The sequence below is a fragment of the Alligator sinensis genome, unplaced genomic scaffold, assembly GCF_000455745.1.
Source record: "Alligator sinensis unplaced genomic scaffold, ASM45574v1 scaffold246_1, whole genome shotgun sequence".
In the NCBI taxonomy this organism is placed as follows: domain Eukaryota; kingdom Metazoa; phylum Chordata; order Crocodylia; family Alligatoridae; genus Alligator; species Alligator sinensis.
This window is the reverse complement of record NW_005842367.1, coordinates 277324-296895: the sequence shown is the minus strand read 5'-3', so window position 1 is coordinate 296895 and position 19572 is coordinate 277324. Positions and strand designations below refer to the sequence as shown.

Below are 19572 nucleotides of genomic sequence, written 5' to 3'. Positions count from 1 at the left end.
CTCAGTATTTCACATTTTGAGAGAGAACATTTTCTTTAGATGAGCCTTAGTTAAATCTACTTAAAATGCTACCAGAGAGGGCTGCTATGGAAAGTAAAATTAATTTTGGAGAAGGAGAAGGGTATATCATCATGGAAAAAGCAAACATACTGAGATATATAAAGAGGACTCCTATATGTATTAAATGTAAAACAATTTTTTCACTCTACTCAGCAGTAGTAAGGCCTTAGCTAGACTAATGTGTCAACTTTTGGGTACCATGCTGCAGAAGAGATTAGATCAGTTGAGCAAGAAAAGTGATCAGAGGTCTAAAAAATACGCCCTGTGGCGGAAGATTGAGAAAATGGAGTCTATTTTGCCTAGAGAAGAGATGGCTATGGGGAGAGCTGATAACACTCCTCAAATATGTATGACTGCTGAAATGGGGAAGGTTATAAACTTATTCATATCCACTGGGATAGGACAATAAGTAATTGACTTAAATTATGGTAAGGAAGATTTAAATTAGGCTTTAGGAAAACTTGCTAACTGTAAGAGTAATTAAATATAGGAAAGTATCACATACGTAGGTTTTGAAACCTTTAACACTGGAAGCTTTAAATAAGAGGTTAAACAAAAATCTGCCAGACCAGGAATGGTTTTGGTATAGTTGACTTGGTCTTTAGACAGGAAAGATGACCTCTCAAAATCCTTTCCAGCTCTGTTTCTGGTTCTTTAACAATTGTTTTAAATAGTCTTAAGAAGTGTCCTGTCTTTGTCTGTATTTCTTGGATTACCATACCAAATATTACATATATTTAAATGCCTGTTTGGAAATTTATAGTTCATTTAAATTAAATGGGTGAGAGAACACTGAGTTGGCTCCTTTGATGATCTTAATCTTATGAAAATGTCTCCCACTAATTTCTTTTAGCAGTTTTCCTATGTTCTTTTTTTTTCTCTTAAACTAAGGGAAAACAACTCGGGGATCTGGAGAAAAGAAGTTCACATGCTATCTACAGGGAAAAAACCTTGCAACTTTGTAAATAAAACCTGAGAATATAATTATCAAGTCTGTAGTCAGTTAGGTACTTCTCTTTAGCATATTTTTTAAAAATGATGTACTTTATATTTTAGCACTTAGCTTAATGGATCATTTTGAGTATACAGATCTAAAAAGTTGGTGAACTGTCACATAACTAACTGGGTGAGAGTACGGACCTTTTGAAAATGGACAGAATTTTGAATTCAGACAACGTGTCTTTCACAATTTTGCTACTACAATTTTTTAAAGTTGTTATGCACTTGTGACACAGCCTGATTCACAAATACAGATTTGGGTTAGAAAAGGATCTTCAATTTTAAATATTAGAAGAAAAGGAAATAACTCAAGATTATGTTCCATCAACCACACTTCAACTTGTTCTTACTATTCTAGATGCTGTGTATTTAGGATCAGTCTTACTAAGGTAATAAATATTTCATAGGCCTTCTGGATGACTTCTCAGAAAAGTCCTTGTGGGATTTTGTTGTTTTATGTGAATTAGGTGAACTTAAATTTTCATGGAGGCTCTAATGGCAGTGTCTTCAATCTGTAAATTTTTGTGTCTTCAATTCCTTTTGTAAATGTAGCCTGCCTTTGTAAAATCCCATTGCATATACAATACGCAGTGTTTTGATCTCTGTACCCCATGTGGTTAACAATGTCAATATACTTTGCTTGAAAAGTGGAGACAGTTTTCTAAAGAACTCCACAAAAATGTCTTTAGACAGTGGGAGCATCAATCCTCCCTTTTAATCAACCAACCATAACATTTGCTTTAGGAGATAATTTGTTTTTTCAAAATGGATGTTAGGACCGTAGGGTTCAGTCTTTTGTCTATCAACTTCACTGGATTGAAAACCCCACTTATCTCTAATGCATACATTAACTAGAGTTACAACCTTACCTACTGAGTCAAGCTGAAAATGTTAAAATGAAAGTTGTCTTTAAAGGAGTGAAAGGACTCTACATTCATGCTAAATAGAGTTTTCAATTGTGCTGAGTACTGCTGTTGAAAACGCCTCTCCAGTGTGGACATATTAGTCCAGGGCTATTCAGTTAACTTGATTGCATAAAACCACTCTTTTTCCTTGTCTAGAAGAAGCTACAAAACAGCTTGATTAGTTGTGCATTAAGGGATATATTCTAATTTCTGTGCTCTAGGTATCCGTGCCTAGCTCCCCACCATGGTTGGCTGAATCTTTTCCTGACTGGCACTGAAGTGAGAACACCTTCAGGATGGTTAAGAACTGTGCTGAAGACATTAAAATCAAGTAAGACTATTTGTAGTGTGCTCTGTCTTCTGTTTTTACTTTTATGCATGGTGCTGTTTCTGTAACTGATGTAATTCCATGAGTTTAAAACTAGGAAACAGAATCCTTTTGTTGAGTTAAAAGTTTTTTCTGTAGAAAAGCAACTTAAATCTAACTGAGTTCAAGCTTGAATGCCAGGTTAATCATAGTAAAATAGTAGGCATATCTAGCCATATATATTATTTAGTCCTTAAAATTACTAAGTATTATATGGTCTATTGGAAAATTGCATATTTTATTTTATATTTTTATAATTTCTCTTTATGAGGAAAGTATATTCATACCTACAGATGCCTAACTTGTATGTGCAACAATATGGTTTCCTGACAGCAAGAGAAAAGTATATTCTATAGCTACAAAGTCTTTATGAAAGAAAGATGAGAAGGAATCCATTGCTGGGCAGCACAGCTGGAGTAGTCAGTGAAGATCAAAATGTAAGTTCTTTAGAATTATTACTTTATTCGAACAATAATTCTTTTTGGTCTCCAGGGTCTCAGTAGGTTTGTTAAGAATAAAAAAGTTAAATGGAACATTGAAATATGTTTTGGGTATATATGGTTTGGAAAATTGAATGTCAGATCGGTTTAATTACTTGATTATTGGCTTTTTAATTCCTCTGAGTAATTTAAAATTTATATAGCAATCATACCACTTGAGATTGTATGTTAAGAGTTGGGCAGGGTCAGAGTTTGTTCTATAGGTGAACTGAAGGCCTGTATGATACAAACAAAATTGTATGGGTGGCTTAGTACTGATGGTTCAAGATTAAACTAATAAATTCTGGTGCTACATACCTAATTTATGCATACTTTTAAATCTAACACATTGCTAAAATATATAGCTGGCACTACCAGGCCAGTGACTATTGACTATAGAAAAATAACTATACTAACATTTCTTTCACAGTAGAAGAAATGCAGTAGCCTCTGACGTAAAGTTCTGAAAGATTTGTGTGACTTTACTATGCATTTATTATCAGCTTTTTACATAAACTTGTTAAAACTGTGGCTTACTACATTTCCCTTTTGTTAGGCTATCCCTCCTTGGTTCAGCTCTTTTTTCTTTTCTTTTCTTTTTCTTTTCCTATGATAATGTGATTATTGCAGCTTCATAGATTGTTGGATAACTGCTCATGAATTTTAGCATACATTTTAAAGAATCCTGCATAGTTGCAACCCTCACGCCCCCCAATGTGAACTGCATACTTGTGAATGATGATATATATGTGAGGTCTTGTTTATATCGAATAACCCTATATTTATTTTTCAAAAAGTAAACAGTGTATGGTAGACTTTTTCCTACTATGTCAGAAAAATAAAATACCTGCATCATGTCTAGTAATCCTTTATCATTGTTGGAAAGCCAAGAAAAAAAAGTAGACCTTTCCCAGACTAAGAAAGATGATGTTAGTTCCAATCAATTTGGCTTCATTGAGTTTAATCCTAGGATAAACATAATTTAGCACTTCACACTGAGTTTTAGCAGATGTGTTGTGGCCTAGATCATGTCTCCTGGAAGATTTATACATTGGGTTTACACAGGAAACTTGCTTGCATAATGAAGTTAATTGTCATTCTAGCTTTAAACAGACATCTCATTTGAGGTGGTCCTGACTGATACAAGTCAAGACCTGGAACAAATGAAAAGCAGCATAGCCCTGTACATATGTCACTATTCTAAGCTGCATTGCTGCCCCTCTGATACCTCTGTCCCTGCATGGCAGTTAACTTAATGAACTGCCATGAGTTCACAAATGTATACAACTTGGTGGGGGTGATGGGGGGAACGTTAGCACATTTTATCTTGGGTACTTCACAATTCCTTAAAGTCGGACAATGAACTTGTATGTCTGCAGAATCCCAGGATCTCAGGACAAAGGCTTTTTTCTGGGAGAAATGTGATGTCTGTTTACATCCTTATTCTAGGGATTCCATTTAAAGCCTCACTCTTTCAAAACAAAAATTTAGCTTTTGTGTATGGTTATAAAGTTGTTGCAGTGAGATTCAAGATGGCTCTAGAAAGCAGGGTTGTCCTCTATGGCAGTGCCATGATGTGTGCAAAAATAGGAAGTAATTCAACATCAGCATGAAAAGTTGGGAGCAGTGCGTAGAATCCTGTCCAGTCTGGAGGGAATATCTGGTACTGGGTGCAGCTCAACAAGAAGTGGCTTTGATCCAGAGGATGGAAGCAAAGTGAGAGAGAAGAAAGTGACTTGGACTCCAGGTCAGACAACACATGGATCTGTGAAACTTGTAACAAATTGTGTCACTCTTGAATTGGGCTCATCAGCCACAAGCGGATTCATCAGACACTTCACCAGACCTCTTACATGTACACCATGATCCAGAGGATCAATGGTTGCCTGCATGGCTGTAAAGTTGTATTTCTCCCAGGAGAAAGCCTTTTATCCCTATAGCTCTTCACACCCATTGTTCTACTTCAAGTACTTGTGAAGTAGGCAGGATAAAATATTTTAGCACTTCCTTCCCCCACAATGTTCTGTGTTTCTGTAAGCTAATTGTGGGTCATTTAATAGTGATTCATTCCAGGGATAAGCCTGTCAGGGTGTGTGCTCTATCTGGCCATTTAATGGCAGAAGAGCAGGGGTGCTTAACCTCTGGCACTCGGGCCAGATCCAGCCCCTGGAACCATATCCTCCAGCGTGTGTGGCTCCCCCAGGGTCCAGAAATTTGGCAGCAGTGGAGGAGCAGTGGCAGTGGTAAATGCCACTCCCCTACTGCCAAATTTCCAGACTAGTGGAGGGCCTTGTAGATCATTTTGGCTCGCAGCTAGATCTGTAGGTTGGCAGCGTGCAACTGGATTGGGTGGCATTAGGCCAGATTACGGTGGCAGGTCGTGTGGGGTTGAGTTGGAGTGGTGGGCAATGAATGGCTGGATCTGGCAGTCAGGTAGCAGATACCATGATAGGGGCAGTGGCAGAGTGAGCCTGGATTGAGGAGACATCCAGTGAGCTGCCGAAGGCTTGATTGGAATAAAGCATAGCCAGGTTGGAGAAGCATGGGATCCGACTCATGGGCTAACCCTATGGACTGAACTGCACCATTCATACAGTCTGCAGGGTCAGAAGGTTGGGCACCAGTGGTATAAACATCTGTTTTGATCTGGGTCAAAACCTAGGACAATCAGCCCCGGATTAAATTAGATGTCTGTGTACACCCTGTGTTTCTGGGAATGTGCATGTGGGGAGAAGGATTCTTCGTTTTTAAGTAGTAGGAATGCTTCTTTACATGCTATAACATTTTGGCCATATCTGTAGTAGGAAAAAAAGTTGGGTTTTCCCTGCTCTTATAGATTCATAGACGCTAGGGTTGGAAGGAACCTCAACAGATCATTGAGTCTGACCCCCTGCCTAGGCAGGGAAGAGTGCTGGGGGCAAAAGGAGGAAAGAGGGCGGGGCTCAGATGCCCCCAGCCAGATGCCTATCCAGCCTTATCTTAACGACCCCCAAGGTAAGGGAGAGTACCACCTCCCTTGAAAGCCCATTTCAAATTTTGGCCACCCTTACCGTGAAGAAGAGGAGTTTAGGGTTTAGTTACATTGTAGCTTCGCTTCAGTTTATCTTGCCTACATTAGGGTAAAATTTGGCCCCCCTGTGTCAATAGGAGATTCAGCCTTAATAGAGCCTTGAGCTCCCCCAACTACAGAGGAAGGAGAAAACCTCCACAGTCTGTACTATTCTGACATTGGGTACAATTACTTCCTGAACCCAAATGTGGTGATTGGTCTGACCCTGGGGTGAGGGACAAGGCTCTCTAGCCAGGAACTTCTGGGTTTTGGTCCTAGCAGAAGCATTGGCACAGCCCATTCAAAATCCCTTGCCTTGACTGCAGCCAGCACCCAGTGTTCTGGAGGAAGGCGAGAAAAAAAACTGGACGTGTAGCAACAGGAGGGGAAAACGATTCCTTCTTGGGCCCAGGTGGCAATTAGCAAAGCCCAGAAGGCATGGGGAATATATAGTAGAGCATAGGCATAGCAGCTCCTAGATCATCCCTGACCAATGTTTATTTAACCTGTTCTTGATGGAGATGCCACAACTTCCCTAGGCAGTCTATTCCACTTCCTCGCTGTTCTAACAGTAAAGAAGTTTTTCCTGATACCAATCTAAACCTACTTTGCAGCAACTTTAATCCATTGGTTTGTGTTCTGCCCCCTGCAGCAAGAGAGAAAGTGTTCTCCCTCTCCTTTATGGGAGCCCTTCAGATATTGAAGATGGCTATTATGTTCCCTCTCAATTGTCTTTTCCAGAAGCTGAGCATATCTATTTCCTTCAACCTGTCCTCATGATTTGCCTTCCAAGCCCTTTATCATTTTTATCACATGCCTTTGGATCCATGTGTATTTTAATATCTGAAGCCCAGAACTGCTCACATTACTCTAAATGAGGCATAACTGGTTCAGAATAAAGAGACTCTCTTATTCATTTCCATGTCTTGCACCTAGTGCTTCTACTGATGGATTGGCAAACTGCATTTGCCTTTTGTGCAGCTGCATCATGCTGCAAACTTAAGTTGAGTCTGTGATCCACCAAGACTTCTAGGTCATTCTCTGTAGTGCTGCCATGCAGCCAGTTGTCACCCATCCTGTGTTTTTGACTATTTTTCCTGAGATTCAGCACCTTGCATTTGTCAGCATTGAATTGAGCCTGTTGGCTCCAGCCCAGCTTTCCAGGCTTTCTGTAATGCAACATCTTTTTTAATTGCACTCCTTTCCTCCAGTGTGTTTGCAGTCCTTGCCTGTTTTGTGTCATCTGCAAATTTGCTTAAGAAACTGTTTATGCCAATATTCAGATCATTAATAAACATGTTGAACATCACTGGGTCCAGGGCAGACTCCACTTGTAACCTGCTGTCATTCTGACATGGATCCATTTATAATTAACCCTTGTTTGCAGCTTTTGAACCAGCTGCTTATCCACCTAATTGTAGCTTTCTCTAGGGGGGGACTTTGTCAGAAACCTTGCTGAAGTCCAGATACACTATATCTACTGCATTTCCTTCTTCCACCAACTAGTTATCTTGTTGAACAAGGAGGTAGAGTTTGTTTGGCATGATTTGTTCATAGTAAATCCATGCTGGCTGCTTGTTTTCAGCCTTTGTGTCTCCAGATGCTTGCAGGTGGACTTCCTTATGATATGCTCCAGTAACTTCCTGGGTATCTTGAGGTGAGGCTAATCAGTCTGTAGCTCCCAACATTCTCCAGGTCCTCCTCCTTGCCTTTTTATGTAAGAAAGGGCACTATGTAGACCTTTTCAAGTCCCTTGGTACCTTACCCATTTCCCATGACTTCATAAATGCTATTGACAAGTCCTCTGAGATCTCTTCTGACAATTCCTTCAGTACCCTGGAACAAAGTTCATCATGTCCCACTGACTTGAATTCATTCCAGCCCATCAAAAGCTTTCTGACTGTTTGTGTTATGACTCAGTTTGTCCCCTTCGTTATTCAAATAACCCTTATTGGCTGGCTAATTGCAGCCTGTTTTTTGTTTTTTTTGTGAAAACCAAAGCAAAATATCCTCCCTGATAATTTGACATTCTAGTGTGATATCAAACTACACATAGTATTAGATCTGAAATCTTTTATTTGGTAATATGATGTTATACCTCAATTAAAATTACTATGAAATTTTAAAGGTTGGCTCCTGTGTGGGTATACAGAGTTGCAGGAGCTTAGCACAGTCAGCCTTGGTCTCTCCAAATCTCTGACTAGGCAGCAGCAATTGCACTTTCTTTGCCTTCCTGCACACCAAGATAACTCCAGTGCTAGAGTTTGTTTTGCTTGAATAAAAAAAAGTTAATTTTTACCTTTTTACCTTTTTTTGTATTTTTACCTTTTTACCTTTTTTGTATTTTTACCTTTTTACCTTTATTTGTCTTTCCTTATAATATACAGAGGTGGAGGCAGTTCTACCTAATATATATTATTCACCAGCCAATACGCCAGTGTCCCTAGCCAAACTTTTGAATATTAACCTATATAAACATTACATTATTAATGGAAGGTAAAAACACTGTGCGCCAAATAAACATATAGATTGCTTTCTATACTAGTCAACACAAAAGGTGAAATGTAAAGGTAATTTTCATTGTTTTTCTTAAAGCTGTTGCCTTTCACGTAGGCCTGCTTTGACTGACAGAAAAGGTATAATATTTTCTTAACTGTGTTAGATTAACGTGATCAAAACCCCTTATTAAAATCTAGACTAACATGTTTGAAACCATATTAGAGTGTTTTTTTGTCTGTTTCACTGTAGTTATTCCAGATGAACTCCCTGTATAAACAGTCTTTCCAGTACACGTGTGTCCACACCAAGGGCTTTTCTTGAATTGCTCTGTTTTAAATGTGGGCTGCGTGATGTCTAAGAGGCTGGAGGCTGTACACTGTGTAGACCATGCCAGCAGGGGCCATGTGCCCGGGGGGTTACACTGATATGAGCGAGAAGCTGCCAGGATGCACCCCGTTGCACACATCACATGAACAGGTGCGTGTCCCCCCCCCCCCACTGTACCATGCTGGTGGGCATCGTACTGTGTGTGTGGGCTCCACCCCTGCCCTTCCCCAATGTGTGTGGGTGTCCCTCACCTCAGCTCCTCCTATGGGAGTGGCAGGAAGTCTAGAGACCCGGCTGCAGCAGCTGGAATGATAAGGGTTGACCAACTGGGAACTCAGGGGCTGTACATTAACTCCTCTTGGGCTGCCAGTTGGACAGCTGTGTTTTAAAGGTATACCTGTCTTATTCCAGAATCACTTCCTTGTCTAATAGAGCCCACTGGCTCTGCCCAAGCTATAACACTTAGTCATGTGTAATATTTTAGAATTATATTTAAAAAAAACCCAGATGGTTAAGAGGAATAGAAAAGTATTTAAACTTGTGTTATGTTTATTTGGCACATATTGTTTAGTGCCTTTAACTGAATTTTAGCAGTTAAGTTGTAGCCCCTTGATGTACATTATTTTGTGTGCTTTGAACTTTTATTAATGGAAGGTAAAAATTGACTTTTTTTTTTTATTCAAGCAAAACAAAACTAGCACTGGACTAATACACAGGAATTGCATGAGGTTGGAGTTATTACATAATTACAAAGGAAATAAAATGCAACAGTTGTTTATAACTTACCAGCTGTACTATCAATGTAATGTTTATATATGTTAAAATTCAAAAGTTTGGCTAGGGACACTGGCGTATTGGCTGGTGAATAATACATATTAGGTAGAACTGCCTTCACCTCTGTATATTATAAGGAAATACAAATAAAGCATGTCAAGATTACGTTTGGTCTATTTTAATATGTCTGAAATACTCTTTGGTCCCTGTGTATTCTTTTATACATTCTTGCCCTAAAAATATTTATTAAAGCCTTATCTGCCCAGTCCAGTTTCCTTCTCACTTGGATCCTCAAATGATCCTTATTTTTATCCCCTTTACCTCTTTCCTGAAATATGGATTCACCCTAACCCTCAGATGGAAAGGAATGTTTAATTCTTTCCCACATGAACAGTGAACTCCTTCCTTCCTGGGAGGTTCCTGACTCCTACTAGGGGAGTCATGGTAATTTATCACTGTTAGTCAGGTACTGTTTGCTGGAGGGATTAGTGCAGAGCTATATTTCAGACCTCTCCCCAATCTCTTCTCATGTCACACTATATGTATACCTGTCCCCAACTCCCTTACCTTTTGCTTTTAACTTTAGAATATGTCTTTACTTCCCCGTTTTCCTAATTATTTTGGTTCCCAGCATTACTTTTTAATCTCTCCCACCTCAAACCCTTGTGATATTCCTTTATCCATTTTGTCTCTTCTCCCTCATGCTGTTATTCAGTCCCACTAAAATTCTCTTGAATAGCCCTAGTTTTGTGACTTTTTGTAGTCTACTTGTCCTTATGCTTTGGTATCTTTTTTCTCCTGAGCCAAACAGTTTTAGTATTATGATGTTGCTTCTCTATGTCACTTTGAGGCTGAGAGTCCAAGGCACTCTGCATGAAGTTTAGTTTCTGAAGGATTTTAAGACCCTTTTTCTGTGTTATAATGTAGTGCTGTTTTTCATGTATGGAAATCAATTTAAAAGGAAAACCCCATTGTATTTTGGTTGCTTCTCTGAAGCTATAATTTCACTCCATTCCTTCCTTTTTCTTAATGTTGCCTGTGACAAGTCTGAAACACTTGTGTTTTATATCCTTTCAGACTAGGATCAGAAGTCTCTCTAACTTTCTTCTGAATCTACTGCTTTTGTTTAAAAAAGAGCAAATGTAGTATCATTTCTCTGTTTGTTTGAATTGGTGGGGGTAGCGTTGGAGAGCTCTGTGTGCTCTGTCTCCAAGGACAGTTGTCTTTGTTTTCACCTGTAGGAAGGAGTAGAATACCTGTTGTGAATATTTGACTGGATCTCCCTTCACCTTGGGAGTCCTCTTATTCTTATGTTATTTCTTCGCTCACGATTTTCTATAATCTCAGTTTTCTCTGCAAGTTCCTTTTCTTTTGTTTCAATCATCTTAATTTTATTTTGAAATTTTACTGCTGATTGTAGGTTTCTCTCTACCTTTATCTCCAGATCTGTGACCCTGCCCCCAATTTCTTTTATAGTTGCTTTGATTTTATCAAATTGTGCCTCCATAAGGGGTTTTAAAACTGGGGTCTCTGCAGTGGTCCCGGCTCCTTTCGTCCTTCGAACGTCACTTGTGGCCCTCCTCCCTTGCCCTAGGCTTTGAATGAATCAAAAGTAAAATAATTAACTGAAATTCCGGGGATGGGCCCACCCCCACTCACGTGTCCTGCATTCAACCTTGCCATTCCTCGACACCTTTCCCTCGGCCCGGCTCCCTCATTGTTCAGTGTGGCATCTCCTTTAATTAAATTTCGGACCCCTCTGTTGGGTCCTTCTTCGGCTTCTCCTTCCCTTTGCTGGGAGGTCCTCGTCCATTCTGGGGAACAGCCCCACAGCTTGTTCTCTGCGGCGTTCTCCCAGCTGTTTCTCCACCACTGGCTTTTATCTTTGCTGGGTGGCATTCTTCAATGACATCATCTTGCCGCGCCAGTCTCAGCCGCAGTTACGCCAGTCTCAGCCGCAAATAAAAGCGGCTGACGAACCATGTGGGCGTTCCTTCCCTCTACGGCTTGTTTGGCTTGGCTGTTTCTACAAGGGGTAAGTTTACCCTCTTCTCCGGGCTTTTCTGCTTGTTGTTATGGCGGGCTGTCCCCACCTTAAACCACGTCATGGGAGGGGTCTCCTGCCCCTTTTCCTTCATCCCCCCTGGGACAGTCCTTTATTTTTTCTGTAAGAGTTGCTGGTTTTGGTTGGCTGCTGTTTTTGCAGTTTTCTGGCGCCTAGTTGCTGTTTAATTTTACCCACATAGTTGCCATGAGGGCACTTGGTGCATTGGATCAGGTATATCACATTTTAGGAAGGATTGTGTAGGAACCATGGATTCTGATGGGGTTTTTTATGGGGGGGATATTGATAATAGTGGCAGTGGAGATGTGCTGACAGGCTAAGCATTACTTGCCAAGGCCAGGTTGTGTTCCACTTGATGTCTGTTGGGCAAGGTTTGGGGGCTGTTTGAAAGCCAGGAGTGGAGAGGCTGGGAATATTTCTCTCAAGATCTAATCTTTGTTGAGCATAGGCTGTAGTTATTTGGCGATTCTTCTGATCTGTTCTAGCTTGGGATGGTAGGTGACCACCAGGGACCTATGGTCCTAGAGCCATTCCAGCAAGTTTTTTTTCCAGGTGCAATGTGTTTCCTTTAGCTCCCTTCGCTTCTGAAGAATCATTATCATTGCATCAACAATGAAAAGATGTTAAGATGGTGTCTTGGTAAATAAGTAGTGTATATGCAACGCTTGTAAAATGAGGCTGCATAAATGTTTCTGAGGCACAATCTGATGTTTCAGAGGGCAGGATGGGAATGTGTTTGGTAATGGAGCAAGCCAGTTTTCTTAAATGCTTAGTTGGTTTTCCTCTACATTTTCAAAATGCATATTAGTTATAAATATCATTAATGAGGGGTGTGAAGAAGAAAGGAGTTCACTGGCTCATTCTCCTTTCATTTTATTCTTTTAAGTTGTATCAGTGTGGCTTTTAACTGTTTTAACTTTACATTTATATACATTTGCCAGAAAGAAACAGCAGTTATTGAAATGAAAGGAAAGAGAATGAGCAAACTTCTTTGTACGTTGAGTATATCAACAATGTATTTGCATGCAGATCATTTAGATTTATGACAGCATCTCTTTGCAGATGAGTAGAATCTTGCCATGTTTAATGGAGGAAGCCATCTGTGTTTTGTGCACATCAATATGAAAAAGTATTTCATGACTAGTTAAGGTGGCATACATTTTCTGGGGGGTCTCATGTAGCAGTGAGTAGTAAGAGCCAAATAAGTGGCAGCATGTTGTGCTATCCTGACATAGACTGGGTAGCAGATTGAGGAAAATGGCCCTGACTCCTGGTCCCAACTTGCCCCCTCACTCCTCTGCTTTGAGCATACCCTCCATTGGTGTTGCTTCAATAGCCACTGTGCACTGTAGGGTGGAACTAAAGCTGCTTCTTCTTGCCCCTCTCATGGTTCCTTTTCTTACTATGAAATGAAGCACCTATATCTATATGTAAATATTTAACTGCAACATTGTAGTTTTTAAGAAGCAAAGACTGAGGTTCAACTTTTGAACAGAGTTTTTGAGTAAGAAAATCTGGATGAAATAATTTGTCCTGATCAAGTTAAGAAGTCTGCTCCAGGGTAGCCCAAACGCTACCACTATTTTGGATCCTGTGGCAAGACCATGATTCACTTATGTAGTGAGAATGACAGTAATGGCAGAAGCAAACCAGAGAGACCCAAGAAAACTTTTGCCATATTCACTGTTCCAAGTTGTGATGACGGTGGTTGTCTGTATGTAGTCACCTACCGGTACGGTGTCCCCTCCCCCTCATCTCGCCTGCCATGACTTTGCTGATACACTCTTATGGGGAGGGTCCTAGCGGAGATCTTCTCGGAGGGGTCCCTTCCCGACACAGGTGTACTCACGGTTACAGAGTGCGTTGTTCCACAGGGCTCCGCCACCACTATACCCTGTCCACTCGCCAACCGGTCCTGGGCTGGTAGGATGGTAGTCCTCACTTCCTCGTCGGCTTGCCTTGCCGCCCCACTTTTCCTTTTTAGAAGTAGAGTTCTTCTGGGACAGGGAGGCTCGTGGAGCTGCCTTCCCCTTCCCAATGCCTTCTAGGGCCTTCTGCCCCTCTCCCTTGCTCTACCTCTCCTAGATCCCTGTCTCCACAGGGGAGTACAGGTCTCTCCCTGCTCCCCCTTAGCTGGGAGCTCAGGACTTTCCTCTTGTTGATCCCTGGCAGAGGATTGGAGGTGTGCCCTGCCTCCCGCGCCAAGATGGCACAGCCTGACTTGTACCTCTCCCCGGCAGGAGCATCAGAACGGCCGGCGTGCTGCCCGCTTGCTCACTCTCTTTCTCCCGCTCCCCCCCCCGCAGGTGCTGCTGGCATTTTTAAACCTTCCCACAGCGGCCGATTGGCCCAGCTGCTTCCCTCCCCGGGAACAGCTGTTTCAAAAACTGCCGTAATGGCGGGGCCCCCGGGCGCGTGCTGCCTCGCACGGCTGTAGCCGTGGATCCGGCTCCTGCACCGCTGTGTTTTCCAGAGGTAATTCTTTCCCCCCGGGGTTCTGCCTCGGGGTTTTGTGCACCCCGCAGACCTCTCTCACCTCCTCTCGTGCTTGTTGAGGCACGTTGCCGCCACACAAGTTAAATCTCCAAGTACCAAAATAAAACAAGTTTCAAGCACCAGCCTCCAAAATTGGAAGTGTCTTTTATGTTCATGGCTGACTGAATCAGTGCTATAACAACAAAGTTTGGCACCCAGGGCAAAGCCCGCAGCGGCAGCCTGCCCTCGCCCCGCGCACAGATCCAATAATCCAATACTAGCCAGTCAGTAAATTTGCAGCCCTTAAAACATCTGAGATGCTCAGACTACTAGCTAATCTTTTCAGCCATGAAAATCCATTTTTCTCAATAACTTTAATTCATCAGCTCATTGAAAGGTAATTTTCATAAAAGTAGACTTCTGCACATGTGCTGTCTTATATAGCTGAGTGATCTCATGGGAGCATTTTTAATGCTAAGAGATGCATGTCCTTGAAAAGCTCATTTGAAGAAGGAAAAAAAGTAAAGTTGAGACCTGTGCCACAAAGGAACATTGCCTTTCATCAATGCTGAAGTGAAACAGCGGTTTACATTAATTGGATACATGTACAACAGAGGTACCTAGTATCAAATCATGAACTACAGAGCAGATAACAGTCCCTGGCTAATTATCTGGAATTCCATTTCTATATGGGTTCAGTATAGCCTTATCCATCACTACATCTAAATCACCATGATATTACTGTCCCATTTTAATCTAGGAATGCACTCCTATCCAGAGCTCAATACAGAAAGCTAAATACAGGGTGATTTATACCGTATTTCCCAGAATGTATAGATGAGGTTCATAGATTCATTGATGTTAGGGTCGGAAGGGACCTCAATAGGTCATCAAGTCTGACGACCTGCCCTGGGCAGGAAAGAGAGCTGGGGTCAGATGATCCCAGGTAGGTGCTTGTCCAAGGTTGACCTGCAGTTCTGATTACTGAAGTGCAGGCACTGTATACCAGGGTTGTTGGAAATTTATTTAATTTTTTCTGTATTGGCTAATTCTAACAAAAAGAAGTTTTAATTACTGAGAAGCTAGATATATGGTGAATGTTTATTAGGGTTCTAGACAGGCCCCTATATACTCTGGGTCAGGTTTAAAAGAGGGACTTAGGTGTATGGGCTCTGAGCATTCCCATGCTTTAAAGTTGGGTATCTGGTTCCAGGAGTGGAGTTTGCAGTTAAATACTGAAGTTCCTTGCATTTTAAAAGGAGAGATTTAGGCATCTAGGACTGAGATTCACAACAGTCAGTATGATGAGTGGCAGTCTAATGCCAGCCAGTAGGAAATGTTTTAGAAGAAGGGTTATCTGTAATCTGGAGCCACCATCAGATTCTCTCTATGCCTGAAGAAGGATGTTTGTGCCTGGAAGTTTGCAAGGAACAATTTCTTCCAACTGTTTAGTTGGTCTAATTAAAGATATCACATTTACCCAAAAAACCTTGTATGATAGTTGTAGATACCTGAATTTTTTCCACATTTTATAAGTAACATTAGTTTCGCTAACTTTTTCAGGGGCTGAATAGTATATGGAATTTGAGAAATTGGAGGATAAGGAGCTCAAGAAGATGAAATGCTATACTGGATCACACCACATGTCTGTCGAGTCCAGTATCCCATATTTGACAGTGACAGTAAGATGCTGAGGGAAGGAGGTGTATGAATATAGGGCCTATCAAGATTGATCCGTCTCTTCATGTCTTCCTTTACAGCTTCCAGCATTCAGGAGCCTAGGAAATCCTAATGTGGAGGATATATCCGAGCTATCATGTTTAATATCCACTGATGGGCCTATCCTGCATAAACTTATCTGGCCGTTATAAACATGGTTGAACTACCAGCCCCTACAACATCTTGCAGCAATGAGATTCATAAATTAATTATACAATGCCTATAAAAGAACTTCTGTTCATCTTATTATACCTGTTACCTAATAATTTAGTTGTATATTCTGTAATTCTAATATTGTAAAAAATGTGAAGTGAGATCAGTCTTGCCTTCTGATTTAGCCCCTTTATGTGTAGCATGATTTACTAAGCCCTTGACCAATGTTTTTATTCTACTTCATATTATATAAATAAATTACTACCTAGAGATTCTGGAGTCTTTCAAATTTAGATCAATATCCTTCAAAACTAAAAGAAAGGTAATGAAAACAATCTATAATATTCTCCACACGGTTGACAAAGGCACTTCAGCTTGTGCAAGATACTAACGGCAATTTTTATTTTAATGCTGGCCTTCTAAAAAGAGAGAGAGCAACTTCTACTTTGAAATTAGATTAACAAATATATAAGGAATGTGTGTGGAAGTTGGGTCTGTACATTTGGAAACAGATCAATTCTGGTCTGACATAACTGCAAGAGAATAAAGACTAATTACTTAGCATTCTGAAATAACTTTACAAAAATGTTTTTCTTACCTCATCTCAGGTTTAGTAATATGGATTTGAGGGCTAAGCTCTCTTCTTGTGAAGCAGGAGTGATTTTCTTTTTAATATTCATGTGGCATTATTTAGCTGTAGCTAAGCTCTGCCATCAAGTCCAAGAAAATAGGAAACTGTAAGGAGAAAAATAATATTTTTTTCTTCTTCAAAGTTAATATTATCCAATGAGTAAAATTTAAAACATGCTCGTGAGAAATTAAACACCCAGTTTCAGAAAAAGCATAACAGAGAAATATGTGACCCAAAGAGTTATCTATTATACTATTTTACTTCTTTCTCTGATTCTTCTTTTGCTTTCTTCAGTTTCTCATTCATTACCATTCTTCCTTTACTTTTGGAAGTGAGGTATCTCGTTCTGATTTTGTGCATTCTTTCATCTCATGACTTGCTTCACTCTTTCTTGACATCCTCTTTGTTTCAGACTCCTTTTTTAAATCTCTCTGAGCTCCACTTTGTTTTTTATAGGGAGGCAGGATTTTTTTCTGAGATTCTTGATGATCCCGTTTTTGTATCTAACTTAATACAACCCAAGTGGGCCAACCACCAGTTCCTCTGGAACTTTTAAAATTGTGTGTGTTTTCATCTGACCAGAAGAGATCACTGAAGAATAATAGGGATTGTTACCATCCTGTAGTACTAAAGATGATGCTCTCCTCATACATGCCCTGATGATGACCCAGGGAGAGAAGAGTCAAGTGTACTAGTAAATTATTAAGTGTGTTTGCTAGATTGTTGGTGGACCAGTCAAGATGGCCATCACTGGGACAGTTCTTTTTAAGTAGAAAAAACCCATATTTTAAAATCACTGATCATGGTGGTTCACTGTAATTAATCCAAGGTTCTTAGATTTGTAGCGAGCCGTTTCAGGATCCTGGTTACTACTCAGTTCTTTGTACTAAGTTTGTAGTGTTACCAGCTACTGTCAACTTGAAGAGAAAACCACAAACTGAAGTTTTTTCATTATGAAGAGTCAGATGTTAGTTAATGCAGTGATTACAATAATTTTAATGTGCTATTACATTTTATTCCGTAAAAGTGGCATTTGAAGGATCTTAGAAAAAGGGGATGGCCCCCCTCTCCTTTTCTAATTTTTTATGATAAATATAGTTCTGAAAGTTTTTTTTATCAAACTTCTGCTCATTTAATACTTTAGACATGCTATTTCTTTTTTTGTCTTGATAGAAGACTTTTGGGAGATGTTGGATGTGTTTACTATGATCTTTAACACCTTCATTAAAGGGCTGTAGGTCCTCAATCTTCAAGAAAGATTGCATTTCCCCAAAACATTTAACTAGTCATCAAAATTAATCATGTATTGACAAAAAGTATTTTAAACCAGGGGTAGGTAACCTCCTCCCCCTGCACAGGTGACAGAGCATGGCGTGTGAAGGCATTTTGCTTAGCACATGTGCCTTGGGTTAGATTGCAGGGGAGGGGCTGGGGCTTCATTGGGCCCCTAGTGGCTCCCCTGCCATCTGCCCCACCATGCCAACATTTAACAAGTCGAGGTTGCAGGTGTTTTTTGCACTTCCCAAAAAAATTTTTGCCCCCTGTTTTAAATTCTTTGCCCGATATTCCTTCCTTTTTCATTTGCCCTCCTTCTGTAACATCATTATGATCGCTTGTTTGTTCAGACAAGACTTGAATATCTAATTTATAAAGAAAGAAGTATATGCGCTTTTTGTGGCCCTTTGAAAGAAGGAAAAACAACTCTCAGGAAAAAAAAGCTTTTCAGATCTTTGCATATATTTAAAAGGAAATTCATACAAATTCATTTGCATATTTCTCTACTGTTTTCCCTCTAGGTCTGCTACTGCTAATATGGGCATTGGTGATATAAAAAGCGCATCGTCTTGTTTTCTCTGAACTTGAGATAATCAACCTCGTGGGCAAAGTAAAATAAAAAGGCAGCTGGTTTTGGAAAACAGAATGCCAAAGAAACGAAAAAATCCTGGTGTAAGTCCCTCTAGGAAGATTGTGAACTCTGATAGAACTGTTAATACTGTTGAGGGACTGGAACCATCATCAAGAGATATGACCATGTCACAGGAAATGTACAGTGTCAATAAAGAAGAGCTCTTCAACAGTATGTCAGAAATGTTTTCTGACCTGGAACCTACTGTGGTTTATATGGTTCTTTCTGAATGTGATTTTAAAGGTAAATTAAATGCTGTTTGTTGTATAAGTGGCTGCATTCCATAAGAAAATTTTGCCATCTGAAAGATAACAAGTCCCCAGTCTTTCCTGTTTTTAAATATATTTTCTTTTTTGTTATACTTCTCTATACATTTTAACTGAATGGGTACATGTTGCCCTATGATGACGTAGATCTACACGTGATCACCAGCTACCTCATTGTAGCAACACACTCTTCCAGTATAGCATGCCACTACAGTGATGTAGCTGCAAAATTTACCTATGTGCCATGTGCATGGTGTAGTAAGAGCCCATATTGCATTCTGTAAGAGTGCTGTTACTGTGCCAAAAGGAAATACTAAAGCATGGTGCTGTAGCAATGTCGCCATACAGTGACGCGTAGATGCACCTAATGCGTTTTTCATATTGACCTAGCTAAGTACTCTGAGGGAACATGTAACATGAGAGAGGAACAGAAAATCATTCATAAGAAAAGTGTGTTTCTCTTTAGCAGTTTCATTCTGAAATCTTCGTCATATAGTCATAGTCTTTGGCTTGGTTTTCTTATTTTCCTCCTATGAACAGATTCAAATAGGGAAGTTAACATTTTAATTTTTTGTTGATACTAGCAAATTGCCCATCAAGAATGATGGTGGGGGGGAGGCGGGTGGGGACAGAGGCCTGCATCTGGCCTCCCCACCTTGGGCCAGGGCCGCAACTGCTACCCGCCTCCCCATTGCTGCTTTGGGCTGGGGCCGGGGTAATTTCCGTCCCCCTGTCGCTTTGCGATAAGGCCGTGGCTGCTCCCCCGCTTGCCTCTTGGGGCTGGGGCCTGTGACCACAATGGTTGCTGCGGGGGGGCTCAGCCACCGGTAACGCCCCCCCTCCCCTTCTAACTCCCCTCCCTCCCTTCCCTCTCCCCCACTGCCTCCCCCCCCCCATC

At 40.6% G+C, this 19572-nt stretch overlaps 1 protein-coding gene across 20 annotated transcripts in view; it reads left to right on the top strand.

The window, feature by feature from the left end:
* Positions 1–2183: 2183 nt before the first annotated feature.
* The window catches only part of N4BP2 (NEDD4 binding protein 2), a 55244-nt gene continuing 37855 nt past the window's right edge, over positions 2184–19572 (top strand). For 11 of the 20 annotated variants that reach the window (XM_025210699.1, XM_025210698.1, XM_025210709.1 and 8 more), the window contains exons 1-3: positions 2184–2295; positions 2603–2768; positions 15563–18651. In XM_025210699.1, coding sequence (XP_025066484.1) covers positions 18423–18651 — 229 coding nt within the window. In that variant the 5' untranslated portion in view covers positions 2184–2295; positions 2603–2768; positions 15563–18422. Of the gene's footprint in view, positions 2296–2602; positions 2769–13961; positions 14000–15562; positions 18652–19572 lie in introns of those variants that run through there. The other 9 variants (XM_025210692.1, XM_025210690.1, XM_025210691.1 and 6 more) reach the window with 9 other exon arrangements.